The 21248-nt window shown below is 38.0% G+C and overlaps 1 protein-coding gene across 1 annotated transcript; it reads left to right on the top strand.

The window, feature by feature from the left end:
- The first annotated feature begins 374 nt into the window (after positions 1-374).
- Positions 375-17663, top strand: MCHR2 (melanin concentrating hormone receptor 2). The gene is given in 7 exon segments (XM_053913568.1): positions 375-439; positions 4450-4629; positions 9986-10195; positions 12320-12514; positions 14788-14934; positions 17349-17437; positions 17440-17663. Coding segments are annotated over 7 exon segments (1110 nt in total).
- Positions 17664-21248: the final 3585 nt, after the last annotated feature.

The following is a 21248-nucleotide window of genomic DNA, read 5'->3' as shown; positions in this document are numbered from 1 at the left end:
TGCATTCATATTATCACGATAATTATTACAACAATACTGTGTGATAGGTACGGTTATTACTGGGGAGACTGAGACTTAAAGAGATTACTTAACCAAAGTTACAGATTGCAAGTGACAGAACACAGTACATTCATATAAACCCTAAACCTTGTAACCGCTAATACAACCATAAACCCTAAACATTAGAATGTAACTCCAGGAGGCTGAAATCTTGTTGATCTCGTTCTTTGCTGTAGACATTATAATGTTTGTTGAATGAATGAATGAACATACTGGGAGATAATTAAAGCAGCAGTTCCCCAAAGAGAGGTTCAATAGAATGGAAGGAGATGAATGGATCAAGTGAAAAATAATGACCCCAAGTTAGTTGGGCCATGACTTGGAGAGCAGATCTATACAACTTGGACTCAGAGTTGTGCATGGGGCAAAGGTGGAGCAGGTAAATGCAACTGTTCCATTTTGTGCCTTGAAAACAACAAGTAGTCATGAAGTTAGCTGATTAGATTCACTTAACCCCATCATCATGACCATGTTTATTGAAAAATAGTTGAGGATTATTATTTTAGAATTTTTTTTAAATAATCAAAATTATGTGAAACTATCACTGCAATGTAAGCAAACTCACCATCTGTTAGTTCTTTTGATTTATTCTCTACATCATGCTCTTCTTTGCCATACTTTTCAGACTTCTTAATACTCTCTTTGTTCTTTCAAAAATCAAATTTCCTTTAAATTCATTCCTCATTTTGCTGGTCCTAGTCAACGTGAATAAATTGTGTATGTATGAAGATAGCGGTGTATGTGGATGAACAGTGTGAATCAGAATACATTAAGCTGACACTGCCAGCCTTCTCTCAACACCAACCTCATGAGCATAAATTTCCTTTTTTAAGAAAAAAAAATCTTGCCGCATAAAGCCATCCTCAACTATTTTTAAACCAGTTTTCTGTGGTTATATTCCAAATAAGTGTCAAAATTTATAATTTAATAAATGAGAAAGAGTTTTATGCCTAGAAAAGTTTCAAAAGAAAAGTATTTACTTTACTACCTGGGTGCATGGGTTCATGCCAGAGGTACCCCATGAGGACAGACGGAGAATGCACATGGAGTTTTCTGCAAAGGCTGTTTATCAGGTTAATCTCATTTGAGCATTGGCTTTCATTATAAAATCAGAGGGAGCTGTCCTGGATAGAAAGTGCCTTTGGATATAAAGATATCATACTTAAGAATTGACAGTTTCTTTGTATAAAAGAATTCTAAAAATAACCTTCTGAGTAAATATTAACAATATTTCAAATATGAACTTAATTTAAATAATAATGCTTAAAAACTTTTTCATCAGCTCCTATTTAACAGCCATCAGTGTATTAATATTATGTTTCTGTATATTTAACTAATAAGCAGTATCTATTAAGGACAGAAAGATAAGAATACGGTGCTTACAGAGGTTTGTGAAGCACCAAATATCATTGGGCACCAGCTGTTCATGTTCAGCAGTCACACAGCTGGAGGGGAAGCTGGCCACTGCTTGCCACAGTAAACACAACAAGGGGAAGGACAATGAGCTTCTTTTCCTTGATGTGGACCTCTTACTTGACTGATGAATTTCTCAAATTTCGAATTAAATAAATTGGTAAGAAAAGAAGTTTCTTATGAATGTGGTCTCTTTAGAAAGACTCACAAAATTTTAATTATATAGAATTTTCACAGATATCCCGATGTGCCTTTACTTTGAATTCCAACATTTACAGGAGATATTAGACATGAAATTTTAATTGACAAGAAGGAAAAGCAGTGACTGCCAAGGTAACAGGGCTCTTATTTTGTCAGGTTTTTAGTGACATGAGTAAAGTTAGAGTTTACTCTCAGAGTTCTTTCCATCGTAATTACTATTTATCAATAACTTCCTTTCCTGCTTTCTCAAATTCCCTATACAGAGAACTTGAGGTCTGGGAGATGAACAAAGCAAGAGGTATAGAGAGATGAAAGAGTGAGGCAGAAGAGATTTGGGTTGAGATTCCAACACCCTAGAAATCGTCAATAACAAGTGAGCCATCTGACTTTGCAAAAATTTTTTTTGGTAAATATAAAAAATAATTTAACATGTAGCCATTTCGTTTACACTCCCAAGCCTTAAATATGAAGCCATTAGTCTTAAAAACACATTTATTTCCATGACTATTGGCCAAAACTTGGGGAGCCATATTCCTGTAGGTTATATTTGGAGAAGAGATATTGAAACACATAAATGATGTGGAAGATAATGTATATCGCTATACATAATTCATTGGGAAAAGTCTGCCTATATCTTAAATGTAAATCATCCAAAAATGCAGTGTTCTCCAAACCTATTAATTTGAATATATAACCCATATTTTTTTAACTTATGGCAACTGTAAAATTATCATAAAAGTTAATTTTCATCTCTTATCTTAAACTATAGATTTTGGTGTGCCCCCAAAATCTCTCTTAAACATTTGTTTTTCATTATCCAAATAACAGAATGAAATTAAAATAAATAATCATCTTGACTTTTTTAAATACCCACATTTGTTGTTTTTAAAACGTGAGGTGACTGGCTGTGAATATGTTTCTCTGCATGAATTCATTCAGTGAGTCCAGCCAGTCAGATGTACACAGCTGCTTTGCCTGAAAATGGCTCTTAGCTAACTTTTTACATACATTTTGACATCAAGTTAACAGAAATACAAGCAAAGTAAACATTTATATTACCTGATTTTTAAAATTTGAAATAACTGAATAGAAAAGTAAGAGGACAGAGGCATAACAGGAAATTTGAGAGTAAGATAAGTATTAATAAAGAAAAAATGATTTAGATTATTGCCTTGGATTAGATTTTGATTATATGATCAGATGTTAGACTGCTTTGTAAAAACTATTTTTACTATAACATAACCTTCAGAGTCATATATAGGGTGCTCTCTTTAGAGGTGGCCCTCAGTTCGACTTTTCCAGTTTCATCACTTTTTACTATTCTTTATATATTTACCATTATTAAATGTATCCCTAATACTGTAGTTCAGTTTTGCCCATATTTTAAAATTCTATATAAATTGAATCATACTATATCAATTTTTGGGTTTTGTCCAAACTTAAGTTATTAGATTCAGCTATGTTATTGTATGTAATTATAGTCTGTTTCTTTCTAGCATTGTGCAATATTCCATTTTGTGAATATATCACAATCTTTTTATCTATCTGATCATTAATGGGCATTTTGACAATTTTCATTATAAAACATTTATAATAAATATTTCTGTGAACATTTTGGGAGCACTTCTCTTGGTACACATAAACATGTATATCTCTGAGTATGTCCAGCCTAGTGGGGAGTTTTCTGGGTCATTAGGTAACATATATTTATTCAACTTTAATAATGTCTCCCTGGTTTCCACAGTGGTGTATTGATTTATATTCTCACTAATAGTGGAAGTTCCTGTTGGTTCCATAACTTCACCAATGAAATCTCAGATTTGAAATATTTTACCAATTTGATAAATATGTATGAATATCCCATTGTGGTTACAATTTGTCTTTTCCTTATCATCAATATTATTGAATGCCTTATCAAATGTTTATTTACCATTGGATACCTATTTTGTAATGGCTTCTTCAAGTCTGTGGACATTTTTCTGTTGAGTTGTCTATACTTTTCTCATTGGTTTGTATACATATTTTAATATTCTGACCAACAGTCTTTTGTTGGTTATATATGTCTTAGGCATATCTTGTAAGGTTTGCCTTTTTGCTTCTTAATGATATCTCTTTTTTCAATTTTCATGTTATGTTTTATTTTCTGTGAACATATTTTACCATAGACTACTGACTAGGATATTTAATCTAAAACATGAAACATCTACTCTATCCCATTTTTCAAACATCCATTTTATCTTCTCACATATTATTTTAAAGATTTTTAATTTATTTTTACAGAAAGGGGAGGGGAGGGGGAGGGAGAGAAACATCAGTGTGTGGTTGCCTCTCGTGCTTTCCCCACTGGAGACCTGGCCCACAACCCAGGCATGTGCCCTGACTGGGAACCGAACTGGTGACCCTTTGGTTCACAGGTCAGCACTCAATCCACTGAGCCACACCAGCCAGGGCATCACACACCTTTTTTTCTATTCTGGTAAAAAAATAAATAAACATATAATACGAGATCAAACCTCTTAAGAAATTTTTCAGTGAACAGCACATTGTTGAATGCCAAAGAAGCACAATATCGCATAACAGATCTCCAGAGCTTTTTTACAACACTCGCCCTGGAACTTATGTTGCATGGAGTCTTGGTTCAAAGAAGACCCCAATAAATATTTTTTGAATTAAGTTAAAGAAGAAATCTATATTGAGGGAACTGCCTCAAAAATTCATTAAATGAATCGTTTACTATTCCCTCACAGCTTTAACTACTCGAAGTTCATGAACAAGGAATTCACTTCACTCTTCATGTTGGAACACTTTTGCTGAACTTATGAACAAATCCTGGAATAAAGAGTTCGCTTATCAAACCCTCAGAGTTGTGGACACAGTCCTCCTCCCTGCCATTATTGGGATTATCTGCTCAACAGGCCTGGTTGGCAACATTCTCACTGTATTCACCATAATAAGGTAAGGCTTCTTCTCTTTTTCCCTAATTTAGGGGCATTCTGCACTCCCTGAATGAATGCTTTTCTCCCTGGAGGATTTTTCTTAAAGAAATCAGGTTTAAGAAATATTTGCTTAAGATAATATAAAAGGATTCCGCAGATATTTTTATCACGTATAAAGTAGCATCTGAGTTACAGGTCTCAAAAGCGAAGACCTAGGTCACTGCTTACTGCTGGGCTAGGAATTTTTAGAGCTATGATTCTCAAACTTTGCTACAATACATATTGGAATCACCTGGGGAGCTTTTTAAAATTCTAATATGCAGTTTCACCCCAGACCAATTATCTCAGAATCTCTGGAGGTAAAGTCCAGACAAGCATTGAAACTGTAAGGCAACCATTTATTTTCCAGCAGTAAGAGTTATCCTAAGAAGTTGACCTGGTTGGGCTGGTAAAAAGACTCATTTTCACTCACTTGTGCAAGAAAGAGATTGTGCCTAATTACCCAAAGCTTCAGGCAGCCATAGACGATGTACTGTTCCCCTCAATACTGACTAACTCAAGGATGCCAAACAAGAGCCATAGTAACGCTGGGAAGCCAACAATGAACTCACCTATGACATTGCCAAAGGAAGACTAGAAAGATGTATAAAACATATAGACCAAAAATATAGGTTTAAGTAAGATGGAGCTTCCAGAATGAGATGTTCAATATGGCTTTTTCTTAAATGTAAGAAGTGATTTGTACATTAAGAGGGTGACTATAAAGTAGTGAGGGCAGATCATTACTAGTCTGTTATACTTTAAACTTAGAGCAAATCAAAAGGAAGCCAGATTAGAAAGTGTAGGAGGAAAACTGGGCCAATTGTAACATAATATTTTCCCCCTTTTATTCTTCAGAGAAATTAATGAACTCAACCCCATTACTCACCTACTCTCCACAGCCACATATCAGTAAAGGAGATGACATCTTTCTCTGTTGATTCCCCACCTCAATGTCCTGAACACATCTTTCCCCTGTCTACCCACAGGCCATTTCAAATGAAGAGACTCTCTAAGGGATATTCTGTCTCCCAATAAATAAAAAGTTCCCACTTTGTCATTCCCTGCCCTCAACTCCCTGTCAAGGCACCTAATTATTAAATCATGAATTAATGAGGCACCTTACTTTTTAACTATCACAACAGTGTCTATGCAGACATCACAACAGGGACAGTGTGTTAACCTGAAGGAATACTACTGGTCTAATGGTGGAATCCCAGTTACTAAGAGCAAGAGAAAATTCTTAGAACCAGGCCTCTTCCTCCCTCCCACCCAGCTTAAATCATAACTAAAAGCTCCCTTTGACCCAGCCCTCTACTGTTTCCAGAGTGTCAACCATATATAAGCACTTGCTGGGGTTGACTCACAACTTTCTACATGTATACCCTATGTGTTAAGTGCTACAGGACTGCATGGCTACAGCTGTTCAAATAAACTGAAAAGTTGGTGGGAAACATGTATTGCTATGGTCCAATACACCAAGACAACTCTGGGATTGAAAGGGTTTGGATGTGTTTTCCAAGAGCATAAATGAAGGCATAAAAGTGAAAATAGAATTCCACTTAGGTTGTCTTTCCACTACATTACCCTGTATCTAGAGCAGGGTCAGCAAATAGGTGACAGTATTCTTAACTGTCCCATCCTTGGCAGGCGTCTCCAATCACCCAGGTCTGTCCTGCAGTAATGCCTGTGTAAGAACTCAACTTTCAAGCACAGTGCTTGATGAAATCACTACTAATACACTGAGGATGGCTCACATTAGGAATTTAATTCTACTAGAGTTAAATGCCACAATGGAACTGGTGAGGCAACCCAGAAATAAACAAAATCAGGAAGCTACTACTGCTTCCTAGCACCATCTCCACCCCAACACCACCCTCTGAGCCAGATGGTGAAAAAGAGGTGGTTCTATAGACCCCAAGAGTCTGGGCTGCCTGGTGGGAGCTGTGGCCACAGTGGGACTTGGGGCCATAGAGGGGGTGCTGTGGGAGAATGTGGAGCCATGGAAGGGATACAGCCTCTGCCAGAGAGGCCAGCAGCAGGGAGGGAAGGGAGATACTCTGTCTCTACTCTCCTCCTATCCTCCAATGTCCCTCCAGTAAGGCTGCCTATTGGCCAAAACTAACCAATACCAGCCGGCAAGGAGACCTAGGAACAAAGCTAGGGAAGAGGAGGAAAGGATTCGAGAGCAAGCTGACTAGCAAAGCATCCCCCTACATGAGTGGTGTTATATGTTTTGTTAGTTTCACTTAATCCATAGTATATAGTGTCATTTCTGATTGCAAAACATAAACATGTTTTTAAAAGAAAATTTTTAACACTAAAAATACAAAGAATAAAGTCAAAACTGGTTACCAAATAGATAATCATTGTGATCACTTGACATATTATTTTAGCATATTTTTAAACAAATGTTTAAATAAATTTGAGCTCATAATACATACAAAGTTGAGACTTTTTTACTTAATAAGTATTTTCACATTTGATCATATATTCCCATAAACTATGATTTATAACAACTATATCATTTATTGTATGGTATTATGGAATATTATAACTTATTTCATCATTGTTCAAATTAGTGAGCATGAGATCTGACCATGAAACCATGTGAAAAACATATTAGCTGAAATGATCACTAGTCTACGTTTGTTATTTTAAATGTTTGAGTCATGAAAGACAGAAATCTAATGATGTCTGGCAACAGGACACCGAAAGATAAATTAAACCTAAAACAAGAATACAAGTTGTTATTTTTAATTTCTATTCTGTCACTTTCAGTTAAAAAAAGCAATAATAAATATAATGTGCCACTTTTATTGCTCTATACTTTATGCCCAGATAAATACATCACTTGTTTCAGAATTCTTTTTCTATGCAGAATATCACCTAGAAACACTCTTATTTACTCTTTTTACTTGCCTGTTAATGGCCTGGGCTGTGCGCAGCACCGGAATGACCGCAGCTGATTATCAGTAAACGATGGCTGTTTGTCTAGCGAGCAGCAGAGCCATGGATCTAACCCGTACAATCCGGACCTCAGCAACCGCTTAGGTTTAGATCCCAATTTAAATAAAAATAATATCCACATAGGGGCTACAGTTTATGGGATTTTTTGTTGTGTTTTTCCATTTGGTTTTTGTTTGTTTAGTTGTTGGTGGTGGTGGTGTTGTTTAATGTAGAACTCTTTCTACCTGACCTCTCGTATCTGTTCTGCTCCCCCTTCTCTTGACCGTTTCCCACACCAATGGTCTGGAGACACCAAGAATGAGAGATCAAGAACAGTCACTTGGCTGCTTTTTTGTTGATGTAATCCTTTCCTCAGGTGTCTTTTTCTTGGTCTTTCTGATTATGAGCCACCAACCTCCAGGGGGCAAGGGGCGAGCCTGCTTTATCAACAGTGCCCAGAGTGTGGCTGGTGAGGAAGGACTCAGTGGCAGTACTTCCCCACAAAGTGTGTGTTGCCAGGTCCTGGGTAAATATCCTCACCCAGACGGATGTCTCACATAAGGATTTGATGGCTTACATTTCACAGTCCATAGAATTTGCATGCCATGAATAATAAAGACACACGCTGGCTTCCAAACCTCAGAGGAATAGCCCTGAATCTAGAGTAAACTAGCAATTGTGTCATAATCTTAGGGCTAAATCTCATGTGCTCTTTAAATTTTTATCTGTCCTTAGTTCAGATGCCACTTCTGCCAAGAAATCTGCCTTGACTGTCACCAAAGGAGGGGGCAGAGGCCTCTTGTGTACTCCTTGTTCTTGCTCTAGCTTTCTCTCATCACATTATAATGTGATCATTTCACTAGACTACAAGCTCCTTGATATTATGGCTTATTGATCATTTAGCCTTGTAGCCCCAGAGCAAAATATTATGCCCAACATATAACCAGTCTCAATGAAATGTCTGTTGAATTAATGAAAGTGTCTCCCTGATAGACAATGCTTGTTTATTGTTGAATGTCCCTACTCCTATAAGATATGGACCACTGAACTTAAAATTGAAATTTCTGCTGTCAGAAAATTATTTTGCCTGTAGAGGAGAGTGCCACATCTCAGTCAGTAGCATCAACCTTACTCCCCTAGCAGGAGACATGAGATCATTCTCAGTGCCCTCTACCCGTTCATTCATTCAGATTTCTTCTCCAAACTGTCTGGTTTCAGGGTCTTAATCAATAATAATAGTCTTTGCTATTGGGCTAGATTTTATTAGAATATTTTTAAGTAATCATTGAGTTTTTTAACAATATCCTCAGTTAAGATTTGAACATCCAGCTTCAGTGGGGAAAAGTGCTTTGCACAATGGAAACCATTTACTTTTCCGTTGTTTTTGGTGCCAGGGATAAGGAAAGACTAAGCCTTTTGTCTGAGTGAGCTTCAAGTTGGCACAGTTTGTGGCTATGTAGAAATTACCCCCAAACTTAGTGGCTTAAAACAAACATTTATTATCTCACAGTTTCAAAGGTCAAGAGTCCAGGCAGCAGCTTAGCTGGGTGAGTCCAGCTCAGGGTCCCTCATAAAGTCATAGTGAAGCTGTCCTATAGGGCAACAGTCATCTTGATGGGACTGGAGCACTGACTTTCAAGGTAGTTCACTCATGCACTGGAGGGTTGCTGCTTGTAGCTGGCAGAGGGCCTCAGCTCCCTTCTGTGGGGACCTCTCCAGAGAGTTACTTAAGTATTCTCACAATACAGCAGCTGGCTTCCCCAGAGAAAATGACCCAAGAGACAGCAAGGAGGAAACTCCACAATGCTTTTATGTGCTAATTTCAAATGTCACACACTGTCACTTGTTAAAAATGAGTTAGTGCCCTGGCCGGTGTGGCTCAGTTGGTTGGGCATCATCCTGAAAACCAAAAAGTATCAGATTCAATTTCCATCCAGAGCACATGCCTGGGGTTGCGGGTTCCATCCCCAGTCAGGGCACATTTAAGAGACACCGATCATTGTTTCTCTCTCACGTCGATATTTCCTTCTCCCTTCTTTCCCCTCGCTCTAGAATCAATAAAAGAAAAAAATTTTTTAAAGAGTTATTCAGTTCAACCCAAATTCAAAGGAGGGGAATTAGGCTCCATCTTTTGAAAGTAATATCAAATAATATATGGGCACATTTTTAAATCACCACAGTTAGGTATCAGATATATAGTTCAAAATGTTTACACAAGACTAGAGTCTCATACACAAGACTAGGAACTCATTCATATTTGCATTTGTGTAGGTTTTCCTTTAACTTTCACAATCTCTTTTGGCAATTGAAAATTTGTAACAGGTGATGTAGATTGAAGAAGTTGCATACTTTCAATGTCAGTCTTCAGTTTCCGTATATTTTTTCAGGTCAAGGAAAAAAACTATTCCTGACATTTATATCCGCAACCTGGCTGTGGCTGATCTGGTCCACATCAGTGGAATGCCTTTTCTCATCCACCAGTGGGCCCAGGGAGGAGGGTGGGTCTTTGGGGGGCCTCTCTGCACCATCATCACATCCCTGGGTACCTGCCACCAGTTTGCCTGTAGTGCCATCATGACTGTAAGGAGTGAGGACAGGTAAGTGAAGAGACTCTGAAATATCTTAACATAAATCAGAGGCGCCTGCACCTCCCCGGCTTCATCCCACTTCAGTCAACATCAGTGCTGGTTGGTAACAGCAAGGCTCCTCTTCCTTTGCTTGTTTCATTGTGGAACTGATGATGACTTAAGAATTTTTGTGCCAACTTTCACAGAAGTCTATTTTTCTGGAAAGCTTAAAACACTAAGACCTCCTTTTTACTAATCATTCTTTTCAACCTGTTTTATTCATAATTCACTGCAATAGAAAAGGATCTCAAAACCATGAAAAGTTGGAAACTAGAATAATGCCCTCCCATCATTTTTGCAATCAAGAAGCCGAGACTCTGAGAAGTGAGGGTATTTGCTGAAGGCACAGAGAGTCAGTGGCAGAGCTGAGATCTGGAGTCTCCTCAGTTCTGGTCCACACAACAGAAATCGTCTCAGAGAACAAGCCACTTAAAATCTCAGTCCACCTTCCCACCCCAACCCCAACCTCAACCCCAACCCAGAACATTTGATCCTCTTGCTCTGATTCCCCTTACTTCAAACTATTACATAGCCAAATTTACTTTGAATGTGCGTGAGTGTGTATTGTTTCTTGTCCAGCTTCCTCTACCCCTCGAAAGTAAATTTCTCAAAGGCAGGATCTTTGATCCCTAATATACCCCAAGTGTCTGTGTAATAGTGCCTGGCAAGTGGGTGCTCAAAAAATATTGATTAATGAATGACTGTCGGTCTTGAGGGCTGCGTTAAATCTCCCTGGGTCCATCCAGGGCTTCTTCCTGAGCTCTGACTCTCACCCATCCAAGTGGGCCTTTGAGGTGGGGAAGCAATGAGAAGTTCTTCAGGTGGATAAACAAAGGAATAGCAAGATTCATATAAATCACTCGCTGGATTGTTATTCAGACATGAATAATGATGGCAACGTTAATGCATTTTTATATCCTGCTGCTTTTCTGCAAAAGAATTCTCCAAATATAGAGTGTGCTTCTCAAGCTGTAACTAACATCGCACGTGTTAATCAATGTCCTGAGTAGGTCTGGTTCGTTCACCTGATGCCAGCAGATGCTGACAGTATGTTGAATAAAGCTGGTGAGCTTGCCAGCATTCCAACATTAGGGAGAAAGCCCTGCACTGGCTGACCACTGCAGAAAAGCAACGGAAGTGCAGGCCTTACCAATCATAATCCCATTCTTGGAGATGATAAAGCCTGCTTCATCCCTGCTTAGGGAATAAAGGAGAGCCCTGGCTTTTCCTGTCATTGTACCTCTTCTGTGAACCTCTTACAGTCCAACTCCCACCCTCAGCAAAACTGCTTTCTCAAATATTCTCCCTTCTGGGTCTGAATTCTCTGTTTCATCCTTCAGCTTTTAGTTGGCTCTGAAAAATTCTTCATGGATTTGCTGGAGAACCAAATGTGTTGGATGTCAGGATTTCAAGTTTGATTAATGATTATCCTTTTTTTTTTTCTGGATCAAAAATAGGAAAAAAAGAAGCAAAAAATACTTCTGCATGAAATTAGCCCATCTCCCCTTCTGGCCCCCAGCCTAAGTTCCCTGAGGAATTTTCATTGTCTACACTAGTCACGTTTGTTTATCCTGGCTGTGAATTTTCTGAACTGAACCCCCAAGAACCTGGGGACCCTACTGGAAAGCCATCTGAGCAAAATGCCTGTCCCATTGGGCCTGAACCCCACCCCGCTGGGGAATCCTCCTGCCAACCCATGCACTTTCCCCTTCCCTGCCTCTAAATCAGTAAATTCTACAAGGCAGGGGACCCCCGCTTCCTGGAGGAAATCCCTGTTTAGAGACTAAGTTTTACAGAGCCTCATCTACAAGGAAAGCACCTTTGTGAAGAAAGAGTTTGCAGGGCGGGATTTTACCATCATCAGTGTATTCATGGAAGTGACAGCTATTTCAGTGAGTGGTTTATTCAGACTCACAGGGTCAAGAGTTGTTTTCTCTCCAGGTAACAGCTAGCTCTTAAAAAATATAATTCTGATAGAGGTGTGCTTCAGGGAGGATAAAAATACTAATAATTTACTCTTGCCATGTACCATTCATCCTTGGAGCTCAGTGCTTTTATTGATTGTTCCCAAACCCCTTTTAACTGGCTTTGCAGGTACTTGGCTCTCATCCAACCATTTCAACTTGCAAGTTGGAGAACGAGGTACAAGACCATCCACATCAATTTGGGCCTCTGGGAACCTTCCTTTATTCTGGCGTTGCCTGTCTGGATCTACTCAAAGGTCATCAAATTTAAAGATGGCGTGGAGAGTTGTGCTTTTGATTTAACATCCCCTGATGATGTACTCTGGTAGGTTGTTACAACTTAAGAAAAATCGAGTTGAATTAAGTTATGAAGTGCTTCATCCTCCTTGTCTACATGCCGTGCGGAGTGTCCTTGGGGACCCCTCTTCTGGACAGTCTCCCTGCTTAGTTGTCTGCCTCCCACAGTCAAGTTGATCATTTAATTTTAAGGAGAGGGTAACCTTTAGAAAAAGATTATGAATTCAATCATGTAACCTCAGTGGGTACAGATATACATAAATAAGGATTTTAAAGATCCCTGGCAGCCGGACACAGCAGGAATGCAACAACCAAGGGAGGGACAGAGTTTCAAAAAGCATCTTGGAATTACCAGTTACCAGGATGCAAACCTTACCAATACGCAATTGGAGTTTGGTTGAATTGTATCCCTGTCACCAAGAATATATTCAAGTCCTTACTCTCCGTCCTATGAATGTGACCTTCTTTAGAAATAGGGTCCTTGCAGTTATATCAGATTATGATGAAGTCATACTGTATTAAGGTGGGCCCCCAATGATTGGCATCCTGATAAGGACAGGGAGATTTGAAGAGACACACAGAGAAGAGAATGTCTATGGAGACAGAGGCAGAGGTTGAGGGGATGTGTCTACAAGCCAAGGAACACCAAGGATTTTGCGAGAAACCTCCAGAGACTAGGTGAGAGGCATGGAGCAAATTCTCGCTCAGAGCCTTCTAGAGGAACCAACCCTGCTGACACCTTGATTTAAAACTTCTGACCTCCAGTTCTGTGAGGAAATACATTGCTTCTGTTTTTTAATCCATCTAGTTTGTGATAATTCGTTACAGCAGCTCTACATAACTAATGCAGCCACCAACACAGGAGTTTCTCAATATTTTAATTTGAAAAGAAAAATTAAGTCAGAAATTCTCTACGTGAAATTTTGAACATAGCATTGAAGTCTATGACTAAAACATTTGTGATCACCTGCTAAGTGCAAGGTACTGTGCTAGGTGCTTTTCACATACATCTGTACATCTCAAGTGAATCTGGCAGATTCCTTGTCCCATCCACCACTTTCAATTAATGAGTCATTTCTGCATAGACACAGCCCAGGAGGGGAGGAGGTAGAGGGCCACAAATCCAGTAACAGCAAGCTCACAAGGAGTGCAACACAGGATTGATCATTTATTTGTTATTTCTCCGGCCAGCATTGGGTGCACACACAGACATAAACCATCAGCCAATCTAAAAGTGAAATGATACTTAGTCACTGGCACTGATAGATTGATATGGACCTCAACCTATCTAAAAGAACACAACCTGAGGCTCACTATATGACTATAAGGCTCTGGCCTGTGTCAAAGAAATTGAAATTAACTCTTTTGCACCGACAGCTGCTCCACTATTTTTGGTTGGTTATCATAAAGCATATTCTGAGGTTTCTGCTGCTGTTGTTCCTCCTAGAATTTAATCCTAATGGTGAACTGAGATTGGAACTTCTGTGTTGCCTTTAGCATCCCTCTGGTCCCAGGGGCTCTCTCTTCCTCTCTCTGCCTCTGTCCACACCCACCCAGTCTGGGCTGTCTTCTTTACCAACACCAAAGTTCTGCCAGGAAGGAAGACCCCTGGCATCTTTGCAGAACCGGAATTAGCTCACCTGAGAATTTTTCCTGGCAAAGCACTGAGGAAAGGCTGGCTGATTTTACAACAGGCCTTTTGAGAGGCCACCTTGAGTCTTGACCGCAAATATGGGATGTACAGCTCAACTCTCCATCTGGGTTCAAATCCCCTCTCTGCTACTTACTAGCTGGCTGAATTTGGGCAAGACACTTAACTCCTCTGTGCCTTAGTTTTTTCTTCTGTAATATGAGGATACTATTGCCATTGTGCTCATGGGGTTACACAGATTCAGTGGGTTAAAAATGTAAAGAATCCAGATCAGTGCCTACTCTATAATAAATGCTATTGCCTATTGTTGGTAATAACACTGAAGATAATGATAATAATAAGTATCCTTATCTGTTCTGTTCAGCAGTGCTGGCTGTGGCTACAGAAGAGGTAAGCATCATTGTCGGTGAACAATGAGGAGCAGGGCTTCTCCACAGGAAAGCACCCCAAAATCCCTAACTTTTCCACAAGGACTTTTATCTTGGGCCCTGAAAAATCAGAGAATCGTGCCTCATAAACCATAAAAGCCAGTTCCTAGCATTGTGAATATAACAGTCATGTCTTCTCTCTCTCTCTCTCTCTCTCTCTCTCTCTCTCTCTCTCTCTCTCTCTTTCTCTCTCTCTCTCTCTTTCTCTCTCTCACTTTACAGGTACACACTTTATTTGATGATAACGACTTTTTTTTCCCTTTGCCCTTAATTTGGTGTGCTATATTTTATTTTATTTTTTTGTGTGTGCTATATTTTAATTTTATGCTATACTTGGGAGATGTATCAACAGAATAAGGATGCCAGATGGTAATTGTTTGCTTTATTTCTCTTTTTTATTAAAAGAACTATTCAGAGATCCTAAGACATCTACAACAGAAATTTAAACAACAATCACTTAAAACATACCACACTTAGACATATGGGCATTAATGTCTCTATGAGGCATTTTCTGAAAATAAGCCATGTTCTGAAGCAGATATTTGATCATTGAAATCACTGAGGTAATGGTTTCCTAAAAATGTAAGAAGAACTCAAGATTCTATTTAAAGAATAGTTTTATAATTTATTTAAATATTTTATTTGGACATTTTGCAGAATTGTGTACATATGTAAGCATCCTAGATGTTGTATGTAACTTCAAATTTTTGTGTTACTTTTTTTAACTTATAGAAATATCTCATTAATATTTGAATTCTTAAGAAAAGATTAATTTGGACTAACCAAAGACTTATATAAAGACAATGAACTTGGGGAGGACCTTTAAAGATACTTACCTCTAAAACTGCATGAATAAATTTAAATTATTTTCTACTTGAAACTGTACATACCAATTTGTTTAAATGCATAAGTCAGCATTTTTATAAAACATGTTGGGTTAAAAAAAAGTGTTATTAAAATTTGCCCTTAGAATAGATTATTATATTTGGGATTTCTAAGATTTTACTCATTTATTTTTAGAGAGATGGGAAGAGAGGAAGAAAGAGAGTAAGAGAAATGTCAATGTGAGGGAGAAACACCAATTGGTTGCTCTTGCATGTGCCCCAACCAGGACCGAACCAGCAACCTAGGCATGTGCCCTGATGGGTTATGGAACCAGTGGTCTTTTGCTTTGCAGGACAATGCCCAACCAACTGAGCCTCACTGATCAGGGATGTGTTTGTCTTGAAAAGACAAGATTCATGGATTTCCCACACATACCACATGTAACAGTGTGAAGATTTAAAAAAATAGGGTTTATACACCCATTGGTCAAAATTTGTGGCAAACCCTGGTTTAGATGGTCTATTAACCTATGACTTTTTTTCCCACTTAGAATTTCTTAAAATTCTTGGGAAATATTACATTCTTCAGGGGTAGTCTATTTAGAATGAGAGAGGAAAGTAACCACAGTTATAGAAAAAAAATAGCTTCTAAATGTGTCACCAAGAGCTGAGTTGGCAAGAAGGTTGAAATGGAACATTAAGACACCAACAGTGGGGAAGGGTGCTTGAGCCCTTTTCCAACAGTTCTCCAAACTGGATCGCTCTGCTTCCAGCCCTTTCTTCAAAGATGCTAAGAGCATCTTATGAAATGAAGCTCACACTCTCCAGTTATCCCTCAAAATGCAAAAAGTTAGAGGAATGATGGTGCTACTCTGATAAACTGTAGAGAAATCATCTAGAGTGATTTTCTGCTGCCACGCTATTTTTCATATTATTCCTTGGGCTTATTTATCTGTGTCAAACATGTCCCAAGTTAATATATATTAAATGTCTAACTATTACATAACATGATAAATTTGGGAATGAATTTTTTATTCTAGAGTAATCTTAAATTTACAGGGAAGTTGCACTAATAATACAGAGAGTTCCCATATTCTCCTCACTCAGTTCCCCCATTAGCATCTCACCTTACCATGAAGCATTTGCCAAGACAAAAAAAAAAAAAAAAGGCATTGGCACATTACTATTAACTGAAGTCTACCCTTTTTGGATTTCACCAGTTTTCCCATTAACGTTCTTTTTCTGTTTCAGGATTCCATCCAGAGCATAACACTGCTTTTAGTTATCATGTTTCCTCAGTCTTCTCTAGTCTGTACCAGTTCCTCACCCTTTCCTTGGTTCTCGGGACCTTAATAGTCTTAAGGAGTACTAGCTAGGAGGTATCCTGTTGACTGTCCCCCAACCTGGCCTTGTTTGGTGCTATGTCACAATTAGACTGCAGTTATGTGCTTTTGGACAAAATCAGCTCTTCTCATCAAAGCATGATAACTTGAATAGGGCAGTGTTTACTAGGTTTCTCCACCATAAAGTTACTATTTACTCCTTTATTCTGTAGAAGCAAGTCACTAAGGATAGCCCACCCTTAAAGAGGAAGGGAGAAGGTGGAAATTAAGCTCCACCTCCAGGAAAAGGGAGTACCTATATATATTATTTGGAATTCTTCTGTAAAAAAGATTTGTCTCTTTTTTTCAGTATAGACTCATGTATTTGGTACTTTGGGTTTTAATTCAATACTATGTTATTTATTTTATTTCTCAAAATCTTCCAGCTTTGGAAAATTTGGGAAACTTTTAACAGGAATGAAAAAGAATCTTTTTACAGTGCTCTGAATAAATAGGTATAAAAATGGGCTTCATATTGCATTGCATATCCATCATGAACTGCCCAAGAGGTTCTCGGAACCCACTACCCCATAGTTCCTAAGACTGTTCATGTTCTATCCTAATGTTGCCTTTGTAGTTACAGCCCCAGTGTTCCAAGGCAGAGAGTGATGAAGCTGACAGAGATGGCGCTGGTGCTGGTGGCTGTCTTTATCCTCAGTGCTGCCCCCATCACATCCTACAACTGCTAAACTTGCAGATGCAGCAGCCCACACTGTCTTTCTATGTGAGCTATTACCTCTCCATCTGTCTCAGCTATGTCAGCAGCAGCATTAACCCTTTTCTCTACATCCTGCTGAGTGGAAATTTCTGGAAATGCCTACCTGGAATGCAAAGCCGAGTGACTGAAAGGGAAATCCACCACATGGAAAACATTTTGAAATTGAGCTTTTAGGGGAGTACATGGATCACTGGTCATCTTGACAGCTTGCCTAAGTTACTGGTATTATTAGAAGGATAGGTGAAATGGTGGATTTGTGTCTATTCTTCTCACATACTTGTGAGTCTTAGTAGCATGGAACAGAAGCGTAACCATTCAAGTGCAATGAGTGTGATATGCTAACTTTAGTAGATATAAAATATTTACCTGTACTTGAGAGTAGGGAATGGAATAGTCTAAGATACCCAGCTCCATGGTAATGGATGTTATTTCAGCATGTTATACATTAATCGCTGGTAAAAATGGCCGTCCACGAACATTGACTGAAAACTCACCAAGGAATCTTACCTTGCCATCCATACTTTAGCCTCACTGTGACAGTGGCCTTGAGGTTCCTGGGAGAGGACTTAAATTTGGCTATTTTTTATTCACAAAAATGGCAATTTCATGTAGTCCAATCTAAAGCCTTCAACAATCAGCTTTACCTGTTAGCATAATGATTACCATATATTGAATATGCAACATTTAAGATTACATGTAGCAAATCTCTGAGGTAAGTAGTGCCTCAGTTTACTAAGCTCAGAAAGGTTAAGTATTAGGGCTAATGCTGCACAGCTGCATAAGACCAGGCCTGACTATTTTTGTGTTTTTATTGAATTACCTTGGCCACCTGTACCTGTCATTATGAAGGGAACCAATAAGTAATTTGGGAAGTGGGGGTTGCTTTTTCCTACAGCCCCACAAGGAAAGAACCAAAGTCTGAAAGAAATGAGTTGATGGTGTTAAGCATATTCTTTTGCATTTTGCTTTGTTCTCATGCCTACAAATTATAAAACAATTACTCTATTTTAATAAGAGTATTCTTCAGGGTGTTAAGCAAACACTTAGATACATTCTTCTTAGGTTCAATATGTTTGCTCAAGGGTATAGAAAGTAACTTAGCCCATAAATTTGTGGGTGTTCATGTATGTTTTACATATCTATCTTTTCTTCTTTTGGCTTGTATAAAGCATGCACTTTGATACAGTAAGAAAAGAAAAATAATGCTTGTAAAGCCTGTATTCTCAACAAGGTAAATCTTGTTATTTTGTTTGTAATCTGAAATCTTTTGTCTGTAATTTGAAATCTGTAATTCCACATCCTTCTTCTAAATACATGAAACTGCTTGCTCTAAGGACAGCTGAACCTGATTTTTAATCAGCCCTTAATATAAAAGTCACAGAGACCAGCTTTTTTAACAACCTAATCTCCATTTCTATATCTCAAATGTCAAAGACTTGACTTGCAACCCAATGTATTTGGTTCTAGATCTTTCAGAGTTTTTTGTTTTGTTTTGTTTTTTGAGCAAGTTAGTATCTAAATGCTTATCTGGGTGAAAAGTCATGTGACCAACATGGAAGCTATAAACAGGTCACAACTTAGATATCTTAGTTCTGGAACTGAGGTCTACAGAGCTACACAGAGACTGGATGCTCCTTATGTTGTGGCAGCAGCTCCCAGGGCCTGCATTCTCACCTCCCTACAGAGCAGCAGTCAGGATTCAGGGGGTCTGCAGATAACACAGTGGGTCATACACTGCTGTTATCACCTGGTAATTGAAGACCAACTGAAGCGTTTATCTCCATTGTCTTTTTAATAAGGAAATATTGTTATTATAAAGATTTAAATGGTGTTAAACCAATAGACATTTTTCTAATAGCATTTCTAATAAGCCTCAAATAATTCTGATATATAAATTCATCAGTGAATTATTTTAATTTATATTTATTAAGAGCTGTAAAGAAATTTAATCGAAGTGCAAAATTTTTTAAACGGGACTATTAAACTCATTTTTGTGCCTTGAGGTAGCCTCTCTGTGCATAAGCATATATGTGCAGATTGGCAGCGGTGGTTTGACAGGGATTCTCTATGTGTTTTGTATTTTTACCCATGATTTGCATACATGTCTACTTTCAATAGAAGTTAATGATCAGTTTCACATATCTAATTAGCACTTGGGTATTTGTCATTACATAAATCATGACTGCATCCTTCCTCTATGCTTATTCAGTTTTAGGTGCCTCATTTAAATTTTGACCAATATAAATCAATAAATAAAAAATGCTTATATATTGATTTACATACTTCTGACTTGTAGCTTCTATTCTTAAGGTTTTCTGATTTTGTATTTCCTTAATAGAGCTTCTCCTGAATGAAGAATAAGGATTTCCTCTGAGAAAAAAAAAATACATTCACCTTCACATTATTAGTAAGATGTACCTAATTTCAGAAAGACTAGCATGTGAGAAAATGCACATCACAGAATTGAGAAGAAAAACAATACTGACAACCCATTGCTTCACTTTCTTCAAAAAATTCAAGGTCCTTATCTCTATCACTCAGTGAAAAAATTCTTCACTACCGATAAATGTGCACATTCAAACATGTAAATGAATCATATTATAGAATCAAAATTGATTAAACACCTCACAGAATGTTTTACTTATTTTCTGGCATAGGATTGAGAAAAAAATGTGAGTGATTTTGAAATATATTGCATTTCTGTAGCAACAAAGCCAGAAGTACTTGCTACCTTAACAACTGAAAAACTTAACGTTACATCCTGAAAATAAAGCTTTCAGTTTCTTGAGAATTAAAAGCTATCTTGGGATTCATCACACCATTTTGGGGATTGTAATTCTGGGATGCTGCTTCAAAGGTACTCTCTTCTATCAGAAACCTATTTAAAAGTATAAAGTCACCCCCTAATCAAAAGGGAAAAACATTTCTAAAATACTGCGTAATTGTTACTGGGAATACAGTTGTTTCTGTAGCACATAAAAAGAAAATGTGTTGTTCTTAATTTACAGAACTGAATACATTTGGCATTTCTCTGAAAAAATTCAAAACAAATATTTACCTTTTGCTGCTAGAATAATTAATATGAGGTACTTTTTAATAACAGCTATTTAAAATATCATATGTAGATTTGGCCACAAACAATTGACAAAATTATTTTCATGAATGAGAAGTAAGGAATGAGGTTCCTCTCCTCAGTTTTAAATATTGTGTAGAAAGCTCTGGAATTCCTGGTATTTCAGTAGACTTGGATTAATTTCCAGCCTCACCAATACTAAGTGTAAAAGATCTTAGTAAAACTATCAATCCAACTACTTAACTGTATGGATTAGGAAATTGGAGCCCAAAGATGGTAAACAAAGTCAAATAGCTGTTTATTGTCAAAACAAGGGCAATATTTTGAAGCTCCTGACTCAAATCTTCCCTGTTTCCACTGTATCATTTTCTCTCGAACAGGCTGCACTCGGAGAGTAGGAGACGGAGGCTTTCGTGCCAAGAAGTTGGCTTATAAGTGCAGTAAGGCTTATGCCTGTAAATGCAATGAGATGCCTTGAATTTTTTTGAGGAGAGCAGTGTCACAGTCAGATCTTTGCTATTGAAAACAACTGGCACTGATATATATAATAGGATGAATGGTAAGAGCCTAAGACAAGAAAAGCAGGCAGGAAGTTATCACAAAAGTCCAGATGGGAGGAAAGAATGCTTCCAACTAGGACAATGACATATAAGTTGTACACATTTAGCTACCATGTTTGAGTCCAT

This window comes from Desmodus rotundus, chromosome 11 (assembly GCF_022682495.2).
Source record: "Desmodus rotundus isolate HL8 chromosome 11, HLdesRot8A.1, whole genome shotgun sequence".
NCBI classification, from domain to species: domain Eukaryota; kingdom Metazoa; phylum Chordata; class Mammalia; order Chiroptera; family Phyllostomidae; genus Desmodus; species Desmodus rotundus.
This window is presented reverse-complemented; position numbering and strand designations above follow the sequence as displayed.